Raw genomic sequence first — 27,124 nt, 5'->3', positions numbered from 1 at the left:
GAGTTACTATTACTTACAGCCTTTCTGAACAAATCCAGTTCATTCTCTGCAAAGTCTGAGGCCATTTTGGAGACTGCAGTTGTTGCAAGATTCACCTGAAAAAATAAGTCAGCAAGATGGTCAGGCTGTGCCTTCACTTGTCAGCTAGTTCACTTGTTGGTGCTCCCTCCCAGCCAGTGAGGGCCATGACCGGGCCCTGTGGGCCACAATGATGGATTTGGAACCAGTCTTATATCACAGACATAAATCTTTAGCTCCGTCAACATGTTTCATTCTCAAAGACTCCAGAAATTGTACAATATTTTCCAAACTCAAGATACATTGGAAAACGTGTCTGCATACTACTGGAGCCCCAACTGCACAAGCGCCGAGCAGGGTGTAGAGAAATCTGACCACCGTTTGCACTGCATTTCCAGCTCTCTGACTCCACACCCTTTCCTCCCTGGCACAGAGTGTGGGAAACGTGCGGGAGTCCCTGTCTGTGTGGGCCTGGCTGGCCGGAGCCTGGTCTCCTCTGATCGGCCTAAGGAGCTCCCGAGCCAAAGATGGGGGGCTTGTCAGCTTCTCCCACCTCTGTTTCCCCCTGTTCCCCGGCTAGGAGGGAAAATCTAAAAACAGGAGGCTCCAAAAGGGTCTCAATCACTGTGCCCCACACCCTTTCTTCCCACAGTGTCTAAGTCTTGTTCCAAATGAAGAGCATGTTACCCCTTTAATGCTAATATTCCGTGCACTTGGGTGATGTCTTGCAGAAAACGGTTAACAAACAAAACAAAGTCAAATGCATGCCTCTGGGGCAGTGAGGCAAGCACTGAGGGCAAGAGTCCAGATGCGGTTCTGGTCACCCCGCCCTGATAGCAGGGGTTCTACAGAGACTACAGGCCTGGGGAGCACAGAGCAGGCTGGGTCAGGGGTGGCAGGGCTCAGCCATCTGAGATGTCTCCCTCCCATCTCAGAGCCCTTGCTGAGGCGGATCACCCTCGTTCTTCCCCAGAGGGCACTGGGCAGTTGTCTCAGTCCCAGTTCCTCACAAACGCCACTAGAGGGCTCTGTCTGGCACTTACCAGGGCATAAATGGGTCTCCCGTCATCTTCAGAGACTCCTTTCTTTATCTCAATATACAAGGACTCCAAGACACTGTTAATGTTGTGGATGAAGTCCTCCAACTTCTCCACAGGAGCGTTGGCTGGAAATAAACAGGCAAGGGTTAGGGGTGTGCTTCATCAGAATGTGTCACTTGTTTCAATCCATCAACCCGAACGGGACAGCAAAGCCAGACATGGGCAAAGGCCCCAGCCTCTTTGGTGAATGTGGTTCTTTCTTCCTGGACTGTTCAGAGGCAATGGGTCTTGGGAGGCAGAAAGGCCCAGGAAAAGGTATCTGAACCGGCTGTGGTCTTTCTGTCTTTGCTCACAGCCTACCTGCTTTCCCACACAGCTCCCTGATGCCAATTACCATCCCCACACAGCACCTATACACAGTGTGTGCCCAGGACCTGTGCTGAGCACCTGCTACACACAACTCACAGCCCAGCTCCCCCACCTCGTCCCAGCTCCCTACATGATGCCTCTGTCCCTGTATAGCCTCGCAAACTCATGGGTGCAACAGTGAGGAACAACAGCGAGGGGTACAAACAGCAGCTCACACTGAGCGTTCCCAGCAGACGCCCTGATCCCAGCATTCTTCACACAGTAATTCACTGACCCTGCCAACAGCCCTCCAAGCAGGCACTACCATTATCCCCACAGATGCAGAGAGGGGGCTGATGCCCCAAGCATCACGCCATCAGGCACGTGAAAGCAGCCATGCTGACTGCTCTCCCACCTCCACATTGCCAACAGTAGGCACACAGCCCAGAGACTACAAGAAGGCAGCTACTACTGGCAGGTCCATCAGTCCATCAGAGGAGGGGATGGACAGAGCGCGAGGAGGGGCCACCCAACACAGTATTGCAGGGGTCAGAAGTGAATGGAAAGCTGAGGGCCTGGGAGGGAAGAAGGGCCAGAAGAGCCGATGAGGCTGCAGTGGGAGCAGGAGCCAGATGGCACAGCCTGCAGACAAGAAGAGTGTGTGACCTCCTCCTGTGGGCAATGGGGGCCTTTCAGAGCTGGAAGCGGAGGATGGTCAGGGTCACCTTTCCTCTTCCTACCATTTATACTATGACACTTTGTTTTAAAACCGAGACTATGTATTGCTCTTCTCACTTATTTAAATAATGAATCGAACTTCTGGTTAAGATAGCAGCTTAGATAAACAGTACTCACCTCTTCTCACAATCACATCAAAATTACAACTAAACGACAAAGCAACCATCATTCAGAACTGCCTGAAATCTGGCTGGATGGAATTTCTACAATTAGGGATTTAAAGAAGCAGCCACATCAAGACTAGTAGGAGAGGCAGAGATGTGGAATGAGTTGGTCCCACATCCACATGTGATGGATAAAAACCAAGAGGGCTGCTGAAACTGGTTTGGCTCAGTGGTAGAGCGTCAGTCTGTGGACTGAGAGGTCCCAGGTTCGATTCCGGTCAAGGGCATGTACATTGGCTGCGGGCACATCCCCGGTAGGGGGTGTGCAAGAGGCAGCTGGTTGATGTTTCTCTCTCATCGACGTTTCTAGCTCTCTATCCCTCTCTCCTCCTCTCTGTAAAAAATCAATAAAATATATTAAAAAAAAAAAAAAAAAGAGGGCTACTTCAGCTGTGCAGCCTCCCCCTGAGGAATGAGGGTCCCAGCCCCTCACCAGGCACCCAGCCTAGGGTTCCAGTGCCAGGAAGATAAGTCACTAAAACTTCTGACTATCAAGACCAGCAAGATTGCAGCTGAGTGAGAGAGGGGGGCTGCTGGAGTCCCAACCAGTTCCTCTTAAAAGGGCACATGCACAGACTTACTCAGACTCACTCGTTCTGAGCTCCAGCTCTGGGGCAGCAGCTTGAAAGGCGTCAGAGACAATGGGAGGAACTGAATTGTCCAACATCAGGGCAAGAGCTGGAGGGGCAGTTTCCTCCCAGACAGAAGGGCTGGCAGAGGCCATTGTTCCTTTCGTGAGCTCTCTCCTCCCAGAGACAGCAGGCTGGGCCATATCTGAGATTCCCTGAGGCCCCACCCCACCCAACTTTGGGGCCCACCCAAGCTGTTTCCCATTAGCTTTTCCATATGAATGACCTCTCTTGGCTCATGCTTCAGATTTTCCTAAAATCTGTCAAATAAGCAGCATTTGGCTTCAGCAAGCCCCATACCTCTTACTAAGTGGCCCAGCCCAGCCCTAACAGCAGTCAGTTTTGGTTCACAGCTTGGCCTTCCCAGGGCACTTTCAAACCCCACACAAGTAGCAGCCATCCGCAGATTGCTTTATAGCTCATGCCAGGTGGCCCTGGGCAGAACACAGGCAGTGCCCGACCTTAGCTTGCACATCCCAGGAGGCCCCAGAGCAGCGCAACCAGTGGACAGTTTCAGAGCACATCAAAGCACCACCACCCAACCACCTTCACAAGCAACAGTTAAGTGGCAGATTCAGTGGGCACCAGAGACCTGCTGAAGTAAGTCCTGATCTGTGGGGTAGACTACTGCACAGCTAATCCTCCATGGTGGTTGGAAGTCAGTGGTCCGTGGTCGCAGCCAGTCCTTGCAGCTGATTGGCCCAAGGGTAAATCCCTCCCATTGATGTTCCAACAGCAATCAAGGCTCAACTACAAGAGGAAGGTGTATACAGTCCACACAGGAGGTGCACCTCCAGTGCCCAGCGTGGGTGATCAGGAAGGCTGGGCCACTGGACCCTTCAGGACACCTACTACATTATACCACTCCATCAAGTCTGGGAGCCGTGGCAGCTCTACCTAATACATAGAAACAAACAGAGGGAGGCTGCCAAAAGGAGGAGACAAAGAAACATATCCCAAATGAAAGAACAGAATAAAACTCCATAAAAAAAAAAAATTAAACAAAATGGAGGCAAGATATCTAATATTATAGGTTAAACACTGGTTATAAAGATGCTCAATGAACTTAATGAGACCTTAACAACACAAAAAGGACTCATCAAAAACGAAGGATACACTAACTGAAGTGAAGAATAATTTACAGGGACTCAACAGCAGAGAAGATGAAGCTGAGAATTAAATCTGCAATTTGGAATATAAGGAAGCAAAAAACACACAATCAGAACAGCAAAAAGAAAAATAATTTTTAGAAAAGAGGACAGTGTAAGGAGCCTCTTGAACAACTTCAAGCATGCCAACATTTGCAACATGAAGGTGTAAGAGAGAGCAAGAAACTGAAAACCTATTTGAAAAAACAATGACAGAAAACTTCCTTAACATGGTGAAGAAAATAGACATACAAGTCCAGGAATCGCAGAGTCCCAAACAAGATGAACCCAAGGAGGCCTACACCAAGACACATCACAAATGAATATAAAAGTTTAAAGACAAAGAGGTTCTTAAAAGCAGCAAAAGAAAAGCAGTTAGTTACCTACAAGGAAGTTCCCATAAGATTGTCAGCTGGTTTCACAGAAGAAACTATGCAGGCCAGAAGGGAGTAGCAAGAAATACAGCGGAACCTTGGTTCCCAAACTTAACCAGTCCAGAAGGCTGTTCTAGAAGTGATTTGTTCAAAAACCAAATCATTATTTCCCATTAGAAATAATGTAAATTGAATTAATCCATCCCAGACCCCCAAATGACTCCCTGTTTTAACCTTCCTCAATTGCAGGTGATCATTGTTTCGTGAGCACTTTCACACCCTCAACATCAGGTACTCCTGATGGCCTCTTTATGTTTTAAAATTGTGCTGATAGTCCATTTTGCCATGCCATACTCAGCAGCCAGATGAGACACACACAAATACCTCTAACATACTTTGCAATTATCTTTTTCCTTTTTTCAAAAAAAAACAAATCCTCACCCAGGGATATTTTTTCCCATTGCTTTTTAGAGAGAATGGAAAGGAGAGAGGGAAAGGAAGAGAGAGATCAATCGAGAGAGACTTATCAATCAGTTGCCTCCCGCATGTGCCCCCGAGGTAGTGGATCAAACCTGCAACCCAGTACATGCTCTTGACTTGGAATCAAACCTACAACACCTTGCTGCACAGGCCAATGCTCTAACCACTAGGGAAACCAGCCAGAATGCAAATGTTCTTTTTAAGCTCTATCACTGTTCTCTCAACTTTTCTTTTCACTTTGCTGCTATCACTAACCTTCTTAGGACCCAAGGCAGGTTACTGTACGTATTTAATGATAACAATAAGCAGCAACAAAAAGCAAAAGAAAGTGAAAATAATCATAGAACAATTTCCTGGGATATTGATAATGTGAGGGTTAGCAGTAAACTGACTTATACTCATGTATTCTCTCCTTTGTTGCCTGAGACACGTGACTGATCACACAAATATCAGCATTAAAAGGTTATCGGGTTGAGAACTGAAGTTTTGTTGGACAACAGACATTTTTTCCATAAACAAGTTGGTTGAGAACTGAACTGTTCAAAATGGGAGATGTTTGAGAACTGAGGTTTGTATTCAAAGTTATGAAAAGCAAGGACCTACAACCAAGATTTCTCTACCTAGCAAAGCTATCATTTAGAATCAAAGCACAGATATACAGCTTCCCAGACAAGAAAAAGCTAAAGGAGTTCATCACCACCAAACAAGTATTATATGAGTCTTCTTTAGGAAGAAGAAGGAAAAAAAAGATAGAAAATATGAGTAATAAAATAGCAATAAATACATATCTATCAACAATTGAATCTAAAAAATCAAAACAAGAAGAACAGAAAAAGACTTACAGATAAAGAAAATGGTTTAACAGTTGCCAGATGGAAGGGGAGTTAGGGAGATGAGTGAAAAGGTGAAGGGATTAAGAAGTATAAATTGATTGTTACAGAACAGTCATGGGGATATAAAGTACTGCCTAAGGAATATAGTCAATATTCTATAAACTATGTATGGTGTCAGATGGGTGTGATATTTATGGGGATGATCACTTAATAGGTTATATAATGTCTAATCGCTGAGGTGTACACCTGAAACTAATATAATAATGTATGTCAACTGTATTTGGAAATCAAAAATTATTAAAATTTTTAAATAATTTATTTAAAAAGATTTGTGCCTTAAAAATCACTCTGAGAGGGAAAAACCAGCAGAAAACACTTTTGTGGTACCATTTATGTTAAAAACAATAATAAAACCAAGGAAACATTACTGAGGGGGAAAAGGCCTGGCAGGTTACCCACCAAGTTGATGACCAAGGGGGTCATGCCAGGGCACTTAAATGCTATCTGTGTTTGACTTCTGACAGAGAAAGGTATTTCTAAGCTCCTTGTGTACATAAAAGTTATTAAAGAGGCCTAGCCGGTTTGGCTCAGTGGATAGAGCATCGACCTGCAGAATGAAGGGACCCAGGTTCGATTCCAGTCAGGGGCACATGACCAGGTTGTGGGCTAAATCTCCAGTGAGGAGCATGCAGGGGCAGCCAATCAATGATTCTCTCTCATCGCTGATGTTTCCATCTCTCTTTTCCTCTTCCTTCCTTTCTGAAAATAATAAAAAATATATTTAAAAAAAAAGATTATTAAAGAAAAGATCACGCTGGTGGCAGGGGAAGGCATAGCCATGTGGGCCACATAAAGGAGACAGACAAGAATCATGACAATGAAATTTAGCCACAACTGCTGAAAACCTGTGATCAGAAGAGTGAGACACCATATTTCCTGCCTCTGCCTTAGCTTACGTCCTTCCTCTGTGAAAGGCCTGCCTCCTCCTCATTCCTATTTCTGCTCACTGGTTATGAAAGCCAACTCAAATGACACTTGTTTCCACGAAAGGTTCTCTGCGGCCCCCAGTGCAAAGTGCTTCTGCACCTTCCTCCTCCTCTTCTTACACCACCCACAGCGGTGGGTGGGCCTGGCTGCCTGCATAGGCCTGTGTCCGTGGCTTGCTGGAAACCTAGCCTGCAGAGCACACAACTCTGAGAACCTCGGATTTGCAAGAACGACCTCTCACTAACCATCAGGGTTCTTCGTAGGCAGGCATGTTCACCGCATATGCACAGTGGCAAGTCCCACCTCCCTCTGAAAGTGACAGCTCACATTTTCCACCGAAAAGGCCTCTCCTGGGTACCATTCAGAAAAATGCACTCTGGGGGCAGATGAGAAGCATTCTAATACCTCAGACTTTCCAGACATCTGGGCCCCGTGAACTTGAGCTTACAGCCGCCCTGCGCTTTCCCCTCTCCCCACCCCCTCTGTTTGCTGTCTAGTCTCATATTTCAAAACATGAATGTTTTTACTGTATTTTTATTTAAAACTACTTCCGACTGCTGTCCTTACTTATTACGGAAACAGCCATCTGCTCAGTTGCTTACGTTCCCTTGAGTCTCAGCCTCTCCTACCACATGAGCTTCCTTAAGTTAATAAAGCACCTCTCCCTTCAGAATCCCAAACTAGTTAAAAAATAAACTACAAACTTCATGTAAGTATGAAAATACCAGGGTTTTTTGCAGGGAGAGCTGGATCAGAGGCCAGGTCCCTCGGTACTACGGACCCGCAGTCAGGACGTGGGTTGAACGGCTACAAGAGTGAGGACAAGGCCCTGCGCCTATCACATGTGCCTCTCCTCAGAGAGTGGACACCTCACCACGCACTGAACGCTGGACTTGAACCACGCAAGGGTCTACTGGTCTCAGGTGCCACCTGTGTTCTCTCTTCTTGTCAGCAGGCTAGCCCTGGGCACGTCTGTGGGCAGTGGTAAAGTTGTTATTGTTAGGCCTGCACACATAGGGTTGTAATTCACCTTAGAACGTGCTGCCTATTGTTCATTAGCTTGGTTCTTCTCATCACTGCAAGAACAGTAACTCCGAGAGTTATTAATATCATCTTTACATCTAAGAGGCTTGGAGATGTTAAATAAGGTCTCCAGAGCTCCCACAACTTGGAAATGGAGCCCAGGCCTGCCCTGCTCCAGATCCCAGGCTCCTGGCACTAACGGGAGGAGTGCTCTCTGAGAACACTTCCTAGGCCAGACCCTACCAGTCACGTCGGCATCCTCTGAACCAGGCACTGCACCTTCCGAGTCACAGAGAGGAACCCCGACCCCAGAAGAAGGTGGGAGTGTCTGGCAGTGCTGGAGAGTGCTGACGGCAGAGGGCTGCGCTCAGGGGACACACTGGAAGCTGGGCCAGGCCATCACCACCACTTCCGTGGCAAAGAAGAGAGGCCCAGCCCTGAGCACTCGTCCAGGTCACGGGGGTCAGCATACAGGGCTGCAAGAGGAGCTGAACTAAGGCCAAAGACCCAGGAAAGGGCAGAACAGCGCTTTCTCTGGCAGGGAATGCCTTTTTGTTGGGGAAATTTAAAAAATGGACAGGACAGGCTGGGGCAACACTGAGCAAAATGGGACACCTCTTCTGAGAAGCAGGGAGTGGTTCAATTCATTCCGAGAGATTTTTTTTCTGGCAACCCCTGTACATATTATCTCCTTTTTCTAAAAAATGAGATTTTAATTTAACCAACAAACCTCTTCTTACTAATCAATGCCCCCACTTCCCAGTAGGTACTAGAATCTAGGGCTCACTGCATTCTCGGGCAGCAGGCAATCAGAAATCTGCTGCCCTATCTTCTGAACAATAAACAGTTTTGTTCCAAACTAGATATCAGATAGGAATTGCTATTTTCAGGCAGAGGAAATAGCAGCAAAAATAAGACCCCAGGGGACCAAACCACTGTGGCCTGGGATAGCCCTGGCATCTGATGAGGCTGCTGGGAAGTCCTGCTGACGGTGGCGCTGACAGTGGGGTAGCTTGGGCCCTGGGTCAGACAGGGGAGGGGAGGGGGAGCACATTAGGCCTGAGAAAGCAGGCCCCAGCCCAGGAACAGCTGGCAAGCAGGGACAGTGGGCCGAAGTGTGTGAGGGGTCACTTTTCAGCCTGTGAATTTTGCATCAATTTCCAGGGGAAAATGGTTCTCTCAAAATTCAGATTTGTGAGTGAAAAGATGGGAGGTGACAACGGCACTCCCCAAGTGTGGCTGGTGAACAGTGCTGAGAAGAAGGGAGGGAAGAGAGTTGTCTTTTGTGCAGCAAATTTATTAGACAAGTAATTCTCTACATCTGCACATCACTCACTCTGCGCTACCGCTCTGCCCCTGGTTCATCAGACCCTCCACAGAGGTGAGCTGGGAGGCAGCACAGTCTGTTTTTCAAAAGAGGACATTAAGGGTCACAGAGGTTAGGGACTTACCTGCGATTTCAGGGCCAGTAAATGACAAAGTCTGGACCAGAAACCAGATGTCTGGACTTTAATGTAGTGACAAAAGGACTTGAGCATGCATTTTAAAAAAGAAAATTCTTATTTAGATATGCAATGATGCCTAAGAATCACTTTAAAATAACATGGGGTAAGTGGGTTTGAGTATAGATAAAACAAGATTAGTCATGAGTTATCATTTTAATTGGGTGAGGGGTACAGGAGGTCTCATTGTATTATTCTACTTTCTCTCTGTTTGACTTTTTCCATAATAGAAGCTTAAAAACCATTTCAGTGCTCAACAACAAAGTAACTTGACACCTTCACCTTCAGGAGTCTGAATCAAAGAGAAAAATGGCAGCGCCCTGGGACAAGGTGGATTAGTCAGGACTCTGCTGGTACAGGGTGGAAAGGCTTTAACATCGGACTGCTTTTCAAATCTTTGGTTTAGAGATCGTTTCCAGGTGCTTATATATAAATCTTTTTCTTAATCAAGAGATTATTTTAGTTAGAAAGTTTACTTTGTCCTTTCTTCAAATGACAGTGCACACAACTTGTTTTACACGGCATGGCACAGTTCCTGCGAATCTGCCGCATCCCCTAACACCCATCTAACAACACGGCTGGAGTGGTGACAGGGACCCAGGCCCCCGTCCCCACGTGTGCAGGAAGCACACCTATCGCCATCCCTCTTACCAAGCCGTGCTGGCCAGTACTCCAGTGAGCAACAGACAGCTCCAGCTCTTCATCGTGAAGGCACCGAGGCAGGGCAAGTCCTGAAGTCCGAGCTGAGTCATCACAGAACACTAAACCACTTTCACCTCACCTTTACTGTTCATACTGTTAATGTGCATTTCATTTTTGTCTCATTCTTTGAAAACAGGTGGTCTGTTGAGATGAGTGGCAGCCCCCACTCCACCCGCCTGGGGAAAACCCAAGTGGCTGATGAAGGCTCTGCAGGGGATGGCCGACCATCCTGAAACCAGGGCAGCTCGCTCTATCCCTGCTGCATAAGCTTCCTCTTCCTGAGATTTCATCTGAGCAAAGCTGAGACGACCAATCAGATGCCCAGATTTACATGTTAGATGTTACTTTTCATGCTAATTTTAATGCTGCTTTTCAGTTATGATCACAGACCTAATTCCCCTTGATTAACTGGAAAGGCAAGCAGGCCTGAGAGTGGGGAGTTTATTGGCTGTTCAGCATGTCCAAAGAGGAGAAATGTACAATGAAATGCCTGTAGGAGGAAAACGTATTTGGAGCCAGCTTCTCAATAACACTGAGTCCTCCTTGGAAAGAGAAGCTATTTACAATACAGATACGACACGGCACACGAACCCAAGATGTCAACAGTATCACTGTGACTCACGTGCATGCGTGCAGCCTACTGTGTGTGTGGGTCCTTCAGTACTCACCAAAACAGCGAAGCAAGGCTAGTCTCCTAAGTCAGCGTCAGGTAAAGCAAGCTAGGATGAAGGCGGATAAAGGTCTGACAAAACAGAAACTATCAAACCCCAAGGTCCTTCTGATACTGTGCTCACTAATCTATTCTTGATACAGGTATTTAAATTAACTTTTTTTGCCTATCATTTATTTATTCTGTTCAGTGAAATAATGCCAGATCCTAATTTTTTAATCTAAAATTTTAGATATTTTACCTAATTTGTCCTTAGGACAATAGATAATTTTAAAACCAACAGTTATAAAACATAATAAATTTAAAAAATAAAACCCACTAACAGTTTAAAAATAAAACATAACACAGCATAATTAATTACAAAAGGTTGGTGCCAGAGTATACAATAGCTCCTCATAGCAAGTTGGTAACCAATAAAGGATAGTGAATTTAGGGAAGAAACACCAACAGACGCTAAGACTAGTGGGCAGAAAGTGGGATGCTGTTCCCTGCAACTTGCCTAAACTCCCTCACCGTGACTGGGAGCTTTGGGGCGGACTCCATAGACTTTCCACACAGAAGATCATGTCTGTGAACAGAGTTCTACTTCCTCCTTTCCTAGAGGCCTTTATTTGTTTCTTGCCTGAGTGTACTGGTTACAACAGAAATGGTGAAAATGGATGTTCTTGTCTCACTCCTGCTATTGGGGGAAAGTACAATATTAAGTCTTTTACAATTAAGTGATGTTTACATAGGTCTCCTTTATTGAGCTGAGGAAGTTCCCTAGTTTTCCTCCTTTTTTAAGCGTTTTTATCAGAAAGCCGTTAGCTGTTGGCTTTTTAAACTCTGTGCAGATAGTTGTTGACTAGTCTCTCCTCTCTCGCTGTAAGCCCAGAGGATCTGTTTATCTTGCTTATGCCCTGCTCCTTAGGGTCTCTTTAGTTTTCTGTAGGAAACATCTGCTGCAACAGGACAGACAGACATAAGAAGAGTGTTTTCCTGGTATCTGTAGGCCATTCTAGCAATTGTTGAACCTGAGGAGGGTGTCATAGGAGAAGTAGGGTGGCCTTGGACTTGTGACTGGCATCTGAATTGGGGGTAGCCTTGTGGGACTGAGCCCCTTTAATGTGTGGGGTCTGATACTAACGCTAGGCAGTCATTGTCAGAACTGAATTAAGTTACTAGACATCTAGTTGGTGACCAGGGAATTGGAGAGGTGGTATTAGAAAAGAGAACATGTATTTCGTGTTGAGAGGAGGGAAACCACCATGGCTGGGTGGCTCAGTCAGTTGGAGCATCGTCCTGTGCACCAAAAGGTTTCAGGTTCAATCCCCAGTCAGGGCACGTACCTATCTTGCAGGTTCAATCCCAGGTTGAGGCATGTACAGGAGGCAACCCATCAATGTTTCTCTCTCACATTCTTTTTGTTTGTTTGTTTGCTTTTTGTTTTGTTTTGTTTTTTTGTTAATCCTCACCCAAGGATATTTTTTCTTTTTTAATATATTTTATTGATTTTTTTCAAAGAGAAAGGGAGAGAGATAGAGAGCTAGAAACATCAATGACATCAATGAGAGAAATATTGATCAGCTGCCTCTTGCGCACCTCCTACTGGGGATGTGCCCACAACAAGGTATATGCCCTTGACCGGAATCAAGCCTGGGACCTTTCAGCCTACAGGCCGACACTCTATCCACTGAGCCAAACCAGTTAGGGTGATATTTTCCCATTGATCTTTTAAAGAGAGTGCAAGAGAGAGGAAAAGACAGAGAGAAACACTTTGATTGGTTGCCTCCTGCATGCACCTTGACCAGGGCCCGAGCCAGAGAGGAGCCTCCAACCAAGGTATGTGCCCTTGACCAGAATTGAACCTGGGAGCCTTTGGTCCACAGGCCAACACTATACACTGAGCCAAATCAGCTAGAGCAAATTCAAGTCTTCTTAATCCCCACTCCTGAGGCCTCCTGTACCTGCCCCCATCAGGAGTGTCTACTGGAATCATCTGATTCCACATCTGTAGGATACACAAGACCCAAGATGCAGCAAAACTTGATCTCTGTACCAGCAGTCCCGAGCAAAGGCCGGGCGCCGGGAGAGTCTCAGGAAGTTGTGCTGAACGACTACGTGCACATATGCAAGCCCTGGCACAGAATCTAAGGGGCACTAAGAATACAAGTCCCAATGCCATTCCAAAAGGCTTTCCGCCAGGACATCAGAACAAAGTCTAAATTCTTCACTAGCCAGGAGATTTGGGAAATTTTTTCCCCCCTAGTGACAGTAAGAAGAGATCCAAAAACAGGAAGTTCTTTGATAAACTGGACAAAATCGAAGGGAAACTGCAATTAGTGTAACTTGCAGTTTCAATTACTTCTTTGTTTTTAATTCTCTTAAAAACTAAATATGTTTCCAGTTGGTGAAAGGGGCCTTTCCTAGGTATCTCTTCAAAAAATAAGAGGTTGATAATATTGGTTTTATAAGTATTTACTTAATTTTAGGTCTTTTCTTTCCATCATTCTTTGTTTAAAACCTCTCAAGTAAGAATAATACTGTGAGTGACCTTTTTTATTTTTCATGAACAACAAGAGAAAACAAACTATAGTTCGATCCTACTAACTATATCTTGATATGCAGAAATGGTACATAAAGTATGAGAATAGCCAAAACCAGTTTGGCTCAGTGGATAGAGTGTTGGCCTGCAAACTGGAAGGTCCCAGGTTCAATTCCGGTCAAGGACATGTACCTTAGTTTCGGGCACACCCCCAGTGGGGAATGTGCAGGAGGTAGCTGATTGATGTTCCTCTCTCATCAATGTTTCTAACTTTATATCCCCTCCCTTCCTCTCTGTAAAAAATCAATAAAATATATTTTTTTTTAAAAGAAAAATAAATAAATAAATAAAGTATGAGAATGAATCATTTCCTAGACACATTCTACAGGACTTTTCTATATTAGATCATAACTACTTTAAAGGTCAAATAAAGGAAAAAACACTTTCAGTCTTAGCATAAAGGCATCATATGGCTCTGCAGTGAGCTATGAAACTGCCCGTCTACAGTGAAGCTCAGATCCCGGACATGTATAAGATACTAAGGGGAGAGGAATGAATTGTTACGTAGAGACAAGAAAAGCCTGGTATGGCCTCACTGAAGAATATTGAGGGGTCTGTTTAAAGCCCTGTTGTGCCTTTTAAAGAGCAAGAGAAGCTAGCCTGGCTGGTGTAACATTCCATGAAGGAGGCTCTCACCAAAGACCCCGTCCACCACGGTGCAGGCAATTAGAGCAGATATGTTCTCACCAGGAGAATTCCCAAACCTGACACTAATTATGACACTTCTTGCTTCAAACCCTCCTGGAGGTCTGCACAGTCTACAGAATTAAGAGGGGAGAACAGCACTTCTGTGGCAGCCCGGGCCGGGTGACCCAGTTGGTTGGAGTACCACCCCATTCAATCCCAGGTCAGGGCACATGCCTAGGTTGTGGGTTCGATCCCAGGCCCGGGGCCTATGTGGGAGGCAACAGATGGATGTTTCTCTCTCACACCAATGTCTGTCTGTTCTCTCTCTCTCTCTCTCTCTTTCTCTCTCTCTCTCTCTCTCTCTTTCTCTCTCTCTCTCTCTTCCTCAAAAGTCAATAAAATCATATCCTCAGGTGAGGATTAACACACACACATACACATACACCAAAAGAAAAAACCACTACTACATACTATGGGTTTTTCCAAATCTGTAAAACTACACACCAAAAAGCATATTCTCTTCCCACACCTCATATAGTTTTCTCTAGGGTCTCCTGAAGTGTGTTACTATTTGTCAGTTAAGTTTGGACACACAGGACTAACAAGGGTACACAGTTTCCTCACTGCAGAACCCCCCAGCCTTTATCTGTGGATGTATAGCAGAGCTTCCAGAATTCCCCGCAGAACACCTCCATGGACCGGTCTCTTCTCTAACATGCCCTCTCCACCTTCCTTCTGCACATCAGGAATGGACTTGTTCCTGTGCTCTCTGCCTTCTGACCGCACACTCCTCCACCCCCGGGGTCTGCTTCCGCCTCCAGCACGCCCCGGACTGCAGTTCTCCAGTGTGACCCCGGGCCTCGGATGCCTCACCCAGGCACTGGGAGCCCCCATACCTTCCTCACCCCTCTTGACATGGCTCACGTCTTTTTTCCACTCTTCTCTTAACAATTAAAAACGGAGAGAGGTCCTGTGCTGGTTGGAGCATCATCCTGTACACCAGAAGGTGGGGCTTCAACTCCTGGTCAGGGCACATGCCCAGGATGTGAGTTCGATCCTGAGCTGGGCCCGGGGGAAAACAACTGACCAATGTTTCTCTCTTACATTGATGTTTTTTCTCTCTCTCTTCCCTCTTCTCCATCTCAAATCAGTAAAAAATATATATATTCTCAGGTGAGGATTAAAAAAAATTTTTTAATAGAGAAAATACAAAAACATAGCATAAAAATCCTATATTCCCACTCATCAGAAGTGACAACCATTAGACTAAACTAATAAGTCTTTTTCTGACAATAAAAGAACAAAACATGATAAAGATGAAATCCTTTGATTTCTGTCGACAAGCCTATTCCTCTCCTTCTCTCTCCAAAGGCAAGCATGAGTGCGCTGCATATCTTTTCAGTCTACTTTCATATTTTCTGTAATATATTTTATTGATTTTTTATAGACAGGGAGAGAGAGGGATGGAGAGTTAGAAACATCAATTAGAAACAAACATTGATCAGCTGCCTCCTGCACATCCCCTAATGGGGATGTGCCCACAACCAAGGTACATGCCCTTGACCAGAATTGAGCCTGGGACCTTTCAGTCCGCAGACCGACGCTCTATCCACTGAGCCAAACCAGTTAGGGCCACTTTTATATTTTCACATGCAGATATATACACTCATGAACAATGAAAATCACTAAGTTTTACACAGAACCTAACACAACAAGTATAATTTATAAACTTTCCGCCCTAGCCTGTTTGGCTCAGTGGATAGAGCATCAGTCCCAGACTGAAGCATCCCGGGTCAATTCCAATGACATGGTGCCCAGCCAAGGGCACATACCTACATTGCAGGCACAGTCTGTGGCCCTGGTCTGGGTGTGTACAGGAAACAACCAATCAATGTATCTTTCTCATATCGATGTTTCTCTCTGTGTGTCTCCTCCCTTGTACCCTTCTCCACAAATCAATGGGAAAATATCCTCTGGTGAGGATTAACAATAAATAAATATTCTAAAATATAAACTTTCCTTTTCACTCCATAAGACCTACCTATGCTGGCATTCGACAAGACCTAATACTGATTTTATCAATCTATCCACATTGATCCCATTGCTTAATTGAAACTTCCAGTTGCTGAAAACTTAGTATGCACCAGCAGTCCAGTCTCTAAATCCTCCACATGTATTACCTTATTTCCCCTCCAGCAACCCCTGAGATGTCCCAAATGCCCACAGCCAGCACCAGCCGGAAAGGCACTTTTCCAGGGATGCCAAGTCCCGGGCTGCGCCCTGACCCGCTATGCTAAGCTGCCCTCTGACTACCAATAGCCAACTAAGCGCTTTTCCTGTGCCGGGTGTTTCTTACGTGTCATGTCTCTTAACTCCGTGAACCACAGAATGTCAAATACAACTAACTGTCCCATTTTAGTGGTGAAGAAATTCAGCCCGAGGAGGTGCTGGAGCCCTGCTGTGAACCATGACTCCACTGCTCAGAGGCCAAGTCTGACCTGACCTGGGCTAAGTGGAAGATGTACTTAAAAAGCAAGTCAGCCGAAACCGGTTTGGCTCAATGGATAGAGCGTTGGCCTGCGGACTGAAGGGTCCCGGGTTCGATTCCGGTCAAGAGCGTGTACCTTGGTTACGGGCACATCCCCAGTAGGGGATGTGCAAGAGGCAGCTGATCGATGATTCTCTCTCATCGATGTTTCTAACTCTCTATCCCTCTCTCTTCCTCTCTGTAAAAAATCAATAAAATACATTTAAAAAACAAAAAAAAACAAACAAAAACTGAGTTTGCTTTAAAAAAAAAAAAAAAAAAAAAAAAAAAAAAAACAAGTCAAAGATGAGATGAGAAAGATGGGCTGAAGGGAGATTGTGAGAGACCTAGTAAACACTGAGTAAGTGTTAGTCTCCTTCCTTTCTCCCAAACCACTAATAAAACTGACGTCATAGCACTGCAGGGTATTTTCTAAATCTCCTGCTCTCTATAAAAACAGTATCTTTCCACAGGTCAGGAGAATGGGCTGACTGGTTACCTGGCATTATACCAGTGTCACTAGTCCCTGATCGCACAGCTCCAGAGCCTTCTGGGGAGAGGAAAACGATACTTACAGTCATGGACCTTATAGCAGTGCTTTTGCAGGCGCTTAACCTCCCACTCCTCTAGCACGCCGTGAGTCATCAGCAGCTGGAGGAACCGCCGGTGGACATCGGTCATGGTGCCCGTCCTTCTCGAGCTACCCTGCATGGTGACGGAGCTGAAAAAGACGTAAATGAAATCAGCTAATCTCTGAACGCACCAGAAGCAATGATCTAGATCAGGGGTCTTCAAACTACGGCCCGCAGGCCACATGCAGCCCCCAGGGGAGTCTGATCCTGCCCGCCAGGTTTTTTGGGCAGTGAGCGCAGCCAAGGTGTTACAGTAGGAATTAGTAGTTCATATAGTCCGGCCCTCCAGCTCTCTGAGGGACCGTGATCTGACCCTCACTTGAAAAAGTTTGAGGACCCCTGATCTAGATTTTGTATGGATTTGCATTGTCAAATATAAATTCGTTACGGTTTTTTAAATCCAGATCAGCATGCTGAAGAGTACGAGAATGAAAAGGACACAAGCCAGGGGCTAGTCAAATGAGCACTGGGCGGTGGTGAAAAGCATGGCCGGGAGCCAACCAGAGGCCTGCGCTCCCAGCTGCTCCCTCACTGAGGGTGTGGAGTTGGGAAACACCACCTTCATGTTTCTGATCTGTAAAATCAGAATAATGATTAAAAATGTTCTCCACACAATTACCATGAGGATTAAATAAAACAAAACACATAGAAGCCTGGTGACAGACTAAGCACTAACTAAGTGTTAGCTATTTTCACTATTCGGTGATTCTGGATCTGAAACTTGGCTTAGTCACTTACGAGCTCTATGGCACCGGATAAATTACCTGGGGCCCCATAAACACTAAAAAATTAGAAAAACATTCACTGCTTAGAGAAATGCTAGTAAACACTGAGTAAGTGTTAGTCTCCTTTCTCCCAAACCACTAATAAAACTGACGTCATAGCACTGCAGGGTATTTTCTAAATCTCCTGCTCTCTATAAAAACAGTATCTTTCCACAAACCACAAAGTTCAGAGCTGATCAAAAACCCACGCCTGCCAGAGGTCCAGCTGTTGCTCAGGGGGCGAAGAGCATGGGTTCAGAAGTGGACAGACGGCTTTGAGACCAGTTCTTGCTAGGCCTGCCTGAGCTTAAAAATCACGTAATCTGTGTATTAAAAATACGCATCCAGGACCTCTTTCCTGGAGGTTCTGACTGCATAGGGCCTGGGATTCTGAGACTTTTAACATTCATTTCAGGTTATGCTGTGATCTGACAAGAAAGTTGCCGTTACTTAGGCAAATATAACACAGAAACATTTTTAGCTAACATGTTTAATCTCCCTGAGCCTTAGTCTTTTCATCTATAATATGAGGATAATAACTATATTTAAGGCATAAGTTTAAATAAGATATGACCACCAAATGTTTGCCAAGGACCTGGCACATAGGAGATACCCAAAAAGACTAGTTACTGTTCTTTTCAACAGCATCACCAACTGGACCTCCGAGCTGGAAAGATGCAGTCTCAGGGCCAGCTTCTCTGCCTGCCTACTAGCTTCCTCCAGCCTCTTTCACCAGCATCTCAACCTCAACAAATCCTGCACTGGATTCCTTCTCTTTTCAGCATCTTCAACCCTTTTTCTCCAGAGTGCTCTTTGCAAATCACCCGGTTATGTGGTACAGTCCAATCATGCAAACACCACAGACCTGATCCTCATTGCCCGCAACCTCAGATCCAGCCATCTCTCTCTCTCTCCCTTTCTCCTCTCTCCCTCCCTCCCTTCCTCTCCCTCCACTCTCTCTAAAATCAATGGAAAAAATAATCTCTTTTAAGAATGAAATTCCTGCTGGGACCAGTTTGGCTCAATGGATAGAGCGTCGGCTTGGGGACTGAAGGGCCCCAGGTTCGATTCTGGTCAAGGGCATGTACCTTGGTTGCGGGCATATCCCCAGTAGGGGATGTGCAAGAGGCAGCTCATCGATGACTCTCTCTCATCAATGTTTCTAACTCTCTATCTCTCTCCCTTCCTCTCTGTACAAAATCAATAAAATATATTTTTTTTTAAAATGAAATTCCTTAGTCTACAAAAACCTACAGCAAACATAATACTTAGGGACAAGATGATGAAAGCAATCACTTTAAAATCCAAATTAGGGTTGGCTAGGTAGTTCACTTAGTTGGAGCTTCATCCCACACACCAAAAGGCTGTGGGTAACATCCCCAGTCCGGGTGTGTGGGAAGCAACCGATTGATGTTTCTCTCACATTGATGTTTCTCTCCTCTTTTCTCTCTCTAAAATCAATAAAAACATATCCTAAGGTGAGGATTTAAAAAATTAAATCCAAATTAATCCAATGCAACTAAATCAACGCCAATTCCAGTCAAATTCCCAACAGGCTTTATGTCTGGGTGTGATCTAACAAGATGATTCTAAAATTTCATGGAAAGCATAAAGGCAAAACGGCAAAGACATTCTTGGAGAAGATAAAGGAGGAAAACTTGTCCTACTAGGTACCAAGTAATTGTAAAGCTAGAGTAATGAATAAAATGTGATAATAGTGTAGAAATAGACAAATAAGATCAAAGAAACAGAATAAAGGACTCTGAAACAGAATTGTAAATATGTATGGTACTTGACATGTTGGAGAAATGGAATGCCAGATCAAAGCAAACTTTTCAATAAAAGGTGCCAAAACAACTGATTAGCATACATGGAAAAGAAAAAAGAATAAGACCCTTACCTCACACCATGTACAAAAATCTATTGCTGAAGATTAAGGTCATAAGAAAGGGAACACTATGAAACTTTGGTAAAACAACATTGGAGAATATCTCCCCACCATCACACTCCCTCCCCAACCCAGGCCACATTGCCCAGGAGAATATCATTTTGACCAAAAGTAGAGAAGGATTTCTTTAAAAGATACAAAAAGTACAAACCATAAAGGATTATAATGATACATTCAGCCTTGTTAAAATTAATAACCTCTGTTCACCAAAAACACCCGAGAATGGGAAAGAGAAAGAGAAGACAAGCTATAAACCAGAAGGTATTTAAAACAAATTTAGCCACAAAACATTTGTATTCAGAACATAGGGGAAGACAACTATAAGAAAAAAATAAGGAACAAATTTTACAAAGAGGATGCACAAATTATCAATAAATACATAAGAAGATGCTCACCCTCAATGTCATCAGACAGATGAATATTAAAACCACCGTAATTAATGTCTAACCATCAAATAGGTAAAAATCCTTAGGAGTGGCTGAGACCAAAGCTTTCATCCACCACTGGCAGAGGTTAAACTCTTATACTCACTTCAGACAGCTTGCTATTGCTAGCTCCTTGGGTATCCTTAGAGACCTATTAGATATATACCTTATAGAAACTTTCCACATTGGCCCCAGGATATACATTTGTGGAAGCACCATGTAACAGCAAAAATCTGGCGAGAGTACAAATGACGGTCAACTGAAGAACACTATGTAAAGCATGTATAATCCTACCATGGAAGTCAGAGCAACAAAGACCAGTTACTCACATCAACAAGGATGCATCCATACACATATTATACGCAAAAGTCAAGTCTCACAAAATATATATTAAGATCCCATTTATAAAAAATTCAAAACCTTGTAAACCCGTGCATTCATTAGTGATACATCAACAGTAAAAAACTACAGAGAAAAACAAGAAAATGAGTAACAATTCTCAGAGCAGTGGTTACACAGTATTTGGCAAGAGGAGTAAAAGATTCAGTGGGTGTTTTGAAAATAAGATAATGTTCTATTTCTTAAGTTGGTGGTGTTCGTTTCATTTCATTCTTCAAACTTACATTTCTACAGGAATGTTACATAGCTTAATAAAGAAGAAGTTATGTAAATGTGTTAGATAACAGCCAAAATAAATGTTAAGGAGAAGGAAGTATAGAAAGATATAGCCAAAACCGGTTTGGCTCAGTGGTAGAGCGTCGGCCTGCAGACTGAAAGGTCCCGGGTTCGATTCCGGTCAAGGGCATGTACCTTGGTTGCGGGCACATCCCCGGTAGGGGGTGTGCAAGAGGCAGCTGGTCGATGTTACTCTCTCATCTACATTTCTATCTCTCTATCTCTCTCCCTTCCTCTCTGTAAAAAATCAATAAAATATATCAAAAAAAAAAAGAAAAGAAAAGAAAGATATAGAAGGCCATATATAGTCTGGGGTAAGAGGGAAATGTGGGTGAGACATAAAGACAGACTGCTTATGTCTAGAAATCAGTGATCTCTCTGAAGACTGACGGGGCAGGGAAGGTTAAGCATGGACATGCACCGCCTATCCAAATAATTTCAAAACAGAAATGTCTGTGGAATAGGCAAACCTCCATCATAACCATCTGTGCCACATGCTAGACATAGTGTTAGTGCTTCTCACCCACGGTCTCATTTACTCCTCACCAGAACCTCAGGAGGAAAGCACCACTGAGTCCATTTCACAGATGAGGAAACTGAGAGGGCACCGGGGGTTCACACTGTTAGCGATGGAGACAGGGGGTGCCCATGCAAAGCACAGTTCAGCAACTGTGGCACAACCAGGCAGCGAGAGGTAGGAGCAGACAGTAATGTTAGGAGCCCAGTGCCTTATCTAAAATTCTCTCATCTTTTTTCTGAAACATCTCTTAAGTTTGAAAACTTGATTTGTTCTCAGGTGAAGCTACTTTTGGTTGTTCCTTATCCCTTAAAGAGTTAGTGTAGATGACAAATAGATAGGTAAGTAGATAGATAGATAGATAGATAGATAGATATAGATGTATCTATGAAAATATTAATGTATTGATCCCAAACACTGTCCCAGACCCCGTGAATGTAAGCAGAACATAGATATGCACCATATCACCTCCCGAAACCCGAGAAATGCGGGATTCTGCGCACAGCCAGCCCCAGGCCTGTAAAATAAGGGGCTGTGCCCCGTACAAAGAAGTTTAATGCACAAAACCGAGGGGAGCACGAAGTACGGCGAGATAACGGAGGTGCTCGGCGAAGGCCTATTGTATGTATTCAGCGCAGATATATTTTGCATTTTACTTTTTCACCTACTATTACGATTTAAGAAAGTCTGTGTGTGAGAGGGACGAGTTTCAGGTCTATCTGCCTCTGCCGCCCCTCTCTGGGCCTCGGCTTCCCCCTCAGGACGTGAGAAACCCCCGGGTGCCCCTCGGCACGGCGCGGGCTGGCCGTGGGCCTGACCCACCCCCCGTCCTCCCTCGCCTCTCGAGACGGCTCCCCCGCCCACTCGGCCCCCAGCGCCGCCGAATTACCCTCCGCGGCCCGAAGCGCGGGTTGCTCAGCCGGCGGCGCTCGCAGGAAAGCGGCTCGGCCCTCCTTCCGGGCGGAGCGAACGCGAATGCGGCGCTCCCATTGGTGGCTACGCAAACTCGCCCCGCCCACTGGATGACGCACTTCCTGTTCTCGCGCCCGGCCCGTTGCCATGGTGCCGCGGGATCCTCCGTTAGATGGGGAGGCGCGCTGCCCCGCCTTTCTCAGTGCCCCGCGTCCTACCCAGCGGTGCCGGACCACGGCCCCGGAGGAGGAGGAGCAGGAGGGCAGCGTGCCCCGCGCCAGGGCTGCAATTCCGCGGGCACCAGCGACCGCCCTGCCCGGGCCTCAGTTTCCCTGTGTGCGGAACTGGTCGTGTGAGCTCGTGGCGGAGCTTGAGGGCTCTGCGGCAGATGTCCTGGCTGGAAGGCTGCCTCTGCCCTTCGCCGGTGGCTGGATCGTGGGAAGTCGCTGAGCCTGTTCCGTCTGTGAAATGGGGAACAGTCCCCGGGAGAGCGTGTTTGTGAAGTTTGCAGGAGAGCACATGGCCGCGCCGTCCTGCAGGGCGTGCTGTGAGGGGCCATGGAGGGTTACAGCAGCGAGTGGGTGACCAGTGTGAGTCTCCGGCGCCCCTCGCCCACCTGTGTGTTCGGGTCGCAGGTCTGAGCTGGGGGCGCAGCCCCGCGCGGGGAACGGTGCCAATCACGGAGGAGACAGAGTGCCCGTACCCACCGCCCTGGCGAGAGCTTCAGATCCTGCTCGGCCAGTTCCCACTCCCGTGGCCCTAGACACCCTCCCGCCTCCCAGGACCTCAGTCTCCTCTGCTGAGCAGGGAAGCGCGCGGAAGGTCGTGGTTCAAGGCTTGAGGTCCGAGCTGGACCGCCTGGACTTTAGTGAAGGTTCTCCAACTCCGCGTCTCTGTGACCAAGACAACTACTGAGGCCATCCCTCCAGTTTGCTCATCTATAACGCAGGAGAATGGTTGCAGTTAGCTGGTGTAATTGTTGTGAAGATTAAATGAGTTAATACATGCAAACCACTTGGAAGAGTGCTTCGCACATAGTATGCCCTCAATCCGTGTGAGCTACCATTACTAAGGAAGTGCTTTATAAACTGCCTTAGGGACTGTCAAGTAAGAGAACAGCCCTAAGCAGGACCACCTGTGTCTTGTTTGTCGTGCACACTTTTGTACACGTTTGAATTCATTATTGTATGTAAAGTTAAGGGATTTCACATAAAACTGTGACACCTGACAGCTCCTGAAAAATAGGGCAACGTGGCAACAATAGACCACACTTGAGAGCTTGGTAGAAACTCTACCCATTTGAAGTGAAACGTGTGCTTTCCTGTTGTGTAAAGAAATAAAAACAGAGGATTGTCAATAGAAAACACTTGGAACCCTGACATTTCAGGGTCAAAGAACAAAGAAGGAGGTAGAAGGAGAAGAAAGGGAGTCAAGATTGAGTGGTATCAGAGGCAAGTAGGTAAAAGAAAGTTTTGAGAAGCTGGGTGTGGTCAGGATTGTCAGTGATCTGGAGAAATCAAGAAAGAGAGGCCTGCCAGGCTCGTGTGCTCAGTGATTGAGTGTCCACCCCTGAACCAAGAGGTCAGCGGTTCAATTCCTGGTCAGGGCACATGCCGGGATGCAGGCTCAATCCCCCGTAGGGGGAGTGCGGGAGGCAGCCTATCTTTCTCATTGATGTTGCTATTTCTTTATCTCTCAAATCAATAGAGACATTTTTAAAATAATATATAAAAGGCAGGCTATGCTTATCTAGAAGTTAATGGTCAATAAGAGCCCATAGAGAGGCGAGGAAGCTAATGTCAGCCTCTTAAGAGGAGTGCTGATTGCTGTTAGGAAGGATGGTGTTAGGAAGCGGAGACTCGGGATCAGAGTGAGTAATCAATAGATAAACACAGGGGAGACGAGAGGATGGGGTCAAGGGTATATGGAGACAGGATTACTCTTACCCTAGAGAATAGGGGAGACACTTCTGAAGCAGGAGGAAGGGAGGTGAAAAAGGCTAAATGAAGGCTCACCCTAATGTTTTCTGTTTTCTCCATAAAGCAGCAAACAATCACTCGGCTGAATAAAGGAGCTGGGGAGATGCTGGAAGATTTGAAGGGGATCAAAAGATTGAAACAGATTCCGAAGGAAATTCAAAAGTGAGGTCCCAGCGAAGGTTGCAGCCATAACCGTGTAGAGAGGACAGTTGCTCAACTGATTTCCCCCACAATCTCCCATCCCCATCCAGGGGCCTCGGAGCAGAAGCTCAGTGTGGATTCCACCTGGGATGGATCTCTGGTGGGCTTATGCAGTTGTCTCTAGAAGGCACAGCATTGAGGAAGGATCCTTGAAGTGACCCACCATGGAATGAGCAGGCAGAGATAGGAAGGCGGAAGTGCAGAGAAATTTGCGTGCAGGGTCACAGCAACTAGAGGTCTCAGAGAGGTGGGCTGGGTTCAGAAGGAAGAAGTAGTGAGTGAAGATTGGAACTGGCGATGAGGCAGTGACCCACCACAGGACAACTGTCCAACCTCAGCAGGACTCCACCCTCAGAAGACACCCCATTCTCTCGGGGACTCGGTGAGATTCTCTTAGAATCTTTGATATGCCAGACACCGGACTGTCCGCTACAAGGCAACTCTGACAGTTCAAATGCTTCAGAAAGTTGACCCTAAAAGGTACAAAAGCTATGTGAACATACATTTTTCGTACATAGAGAGGTGCTGAGGCCTTGGCTAGGAGGAAGCGTAGGGCGAAATCATAGGCTAAGGGGCTCCGTCTTTCGCCTGAAGACCATTGACGCTGAGAGAGGAAGTGGTGACATCTGGTTTGTATTTCAGAAAAAGAACTTGGGCATATCTGTCTCTTCAAACATATTTGGAACATTTACAGAAACTGGCTGTGTACTGGCCACAAAGGAAGCCTCAATGAATTCCGAAGAATCTATAGATCACATTCACGAACCACAATGAAATAAAATTTAAAATCAACAGCAGGGCAGGGCAACATGCCCAGTCATTGATGTTTCTCTCTATCCCTCTCTTTTCCTTTCTCTAAAATCAGTAAAACATATATTTTTTAAAAGATATCTAAAAAGAAACCCCTACAATTCGTAAAATATAAAGTTAATAATGGCAGTTACTTCTGAGCAAGGACCAGGAGGATGGGATGGTTTGTTTATCTTATACATCTATGGCTTATCAATAATAAAATTTATAAGCATATGTTCTAGTTTTATTACATTTTATACTTTTTTATGTTGACAGATTTTATAATACATTTTAAAAAGAAAAAGAACATACATTTGGAAACAAAATCATATTTTTTTAAAAATCAATATGGAAATCACAAAATATTTAGTAGTGAATGACAAAAGTCTTACCTAATCAAACCTGTGGAATCCAACTAAAACAATAATTAGAGGGGGATTTATAACCTTCAGTGTACTTACTAAAAACAAGAAAACAAAATTTAATTTGTATCTATTTTAAAAGTAGAAAAATATATAAACACAGAGAAAACGGAAGGAGGAAAATAAAAGCAAAAACAAGAAGCAAAAGAAAATAAAGTTGCTTATGGGAACCATATACTCTCATCTTTATTTATGTCTTACACTTTCAGTTGGAGCTGGTGGAGGCGATGGGTATGTGCTGTGAAGCAGAGAGAGACAGTGATTCCCCTCATTACCTCTCACCAGAGAGGGACGGTGAGAGGCCCAAAGGCCATCTTTACAAATGGCTCCTGTGTAAAGCCCAAGGGAGACTTGGACACTGGACGGGAAATGTGCGGACATTCAGCCTGCAGCACAGAGCACTCGGTGGGCAGCACACCATCCTAACAGCAATCAGCACTCCTCTTGGAGCTGACGTTAGCTTCCTCCCTCTCTATGGGCTCTTATTGACCATTAACTTCTAGATAAGTGTAGCCTGGACATGAGTGCTGTCTGACCTGGTGATTCTTCTGGGAACTGCCCTCGGAAATAACCAGAGATGCTCACAAAGGGGAATGTGCAGAGAAGTGCCTCATAGCTTTGATTCTTCCAGGGGAAATGGCAACAGCTCACATGTCTCCAAAATACAAAGGAAAATGGTGGAAATAAGTGAAAATCTTACGCAGCCTAGAAATCATGTTTTCAAAGAATACGTGAGGTCAGAAGAAGAAAACACACACCACAATGTGGTATATTTTAAGAGAGAAAATTAGAAGACTATATACCAAAATATTATTGGTGAATATTCCTGATTGGATGGATTATAGGTAAACTTTTTCTTGTTACTTTTTTATGTGTTTCAGCCGTCTCCAGGAGCATGTTTTATAATCACAAGAAATATTATTTTTCAAAATAAATGGACTCTATGTGATCACAAAGATTTTAGATATAATGAAATCAATACTATATAAAATTGGAATGTACTTAAAACCACATTTATCAACATCAGAGAATTGTTATACATTAGTGAATTTTCTAAATAACTAGATTACCCTTTTAAGCACATTTTTTAAGATTCTATTCCCTATATTAATAATCCTAAAATATATACTTACCTCTATCTTATGACATGATGAGCTCAGCGATGTCTTTGAGGACAATTTCTACATCTCAGGCTTTTTGCCTTCTCCCCAAGACTATCCCTGTTCCTCTGACACTTCTGTGTTTTCATTATTAACTTTATGAGTTTTTCATTTTTTATATTACAGAGTCAGCTTTTCACAGTATTTTCATGTCCTTCCCTCTGTCAAGTATCAGCAGTCCTAATCTCTTTTTATAATTACCTTCTTTCAACAACCCCTGACCTGAGCAAATAAATAGCCAGTCTTATTGTAAAATGGGAAAAATAAACAAAGCTAAATACCAGTAAAATGCACACGTTTTAG

General features: G+C 45.0%; 1 protein-coding gene across 3 annotated transcripts in view; it reads right to left on the bottom strand.

Moving 5' to 3' along the window:
- Nucleotides 1-22,357, bottom strand: part of NSMCE1 (NSE1 homolog, SMC5-SMC6 complex component) — a 28,181-nt gene extending 5,824 nt beyond the window's left edge. Inside the window, exons 1-4 of one of the 3 annotated variants that reach the window (XM_084883121.1) lie at nt 22,245-22,357; nt 16,970-17,115; nt 1,062-1,183; nt 18-95 (exon numbers count right to left, since the gene is read on the bottom strand). In XM_084883121.1, the coding sequence (XP_084739247.1) occupies nt 18-95; nt 1,062-1,183; nt 16,970-17,105 (336 nt within the window). In that variant the 5' untranslated portion in view covers nt 17,106-17,115; nt 22,245-22,357. Of the gene's footprint in view, nt 1-17; nt 96-1,061; nt 1,184-16,969; nt 17,116-22,019 lie in introns of all 3 variants that reach the window. The other 2 variants (XM_084883123.1, XM_084883122.1) reach the window with 2 other exon arrangements.
- Between the last annotated feature and the right edge of the window lie 4,767 nt (nt 22,358-27,124).

Source organism: Pipistrellus hanaki (assembly GCF_964339955.1).
Source record: "Pipistrellus hanaki genome assembly, chromosome: 4".
Lineage (NCBI taxonomy): Eukaryota > Metazoa > Chordata > Mammalia > Chiroptera > Vespertilionidae > Pipistrellus > Pipistrellus hanaki.
This window is presented reverse-complemented; position numbering and strand designations above follow the sequence as displayed.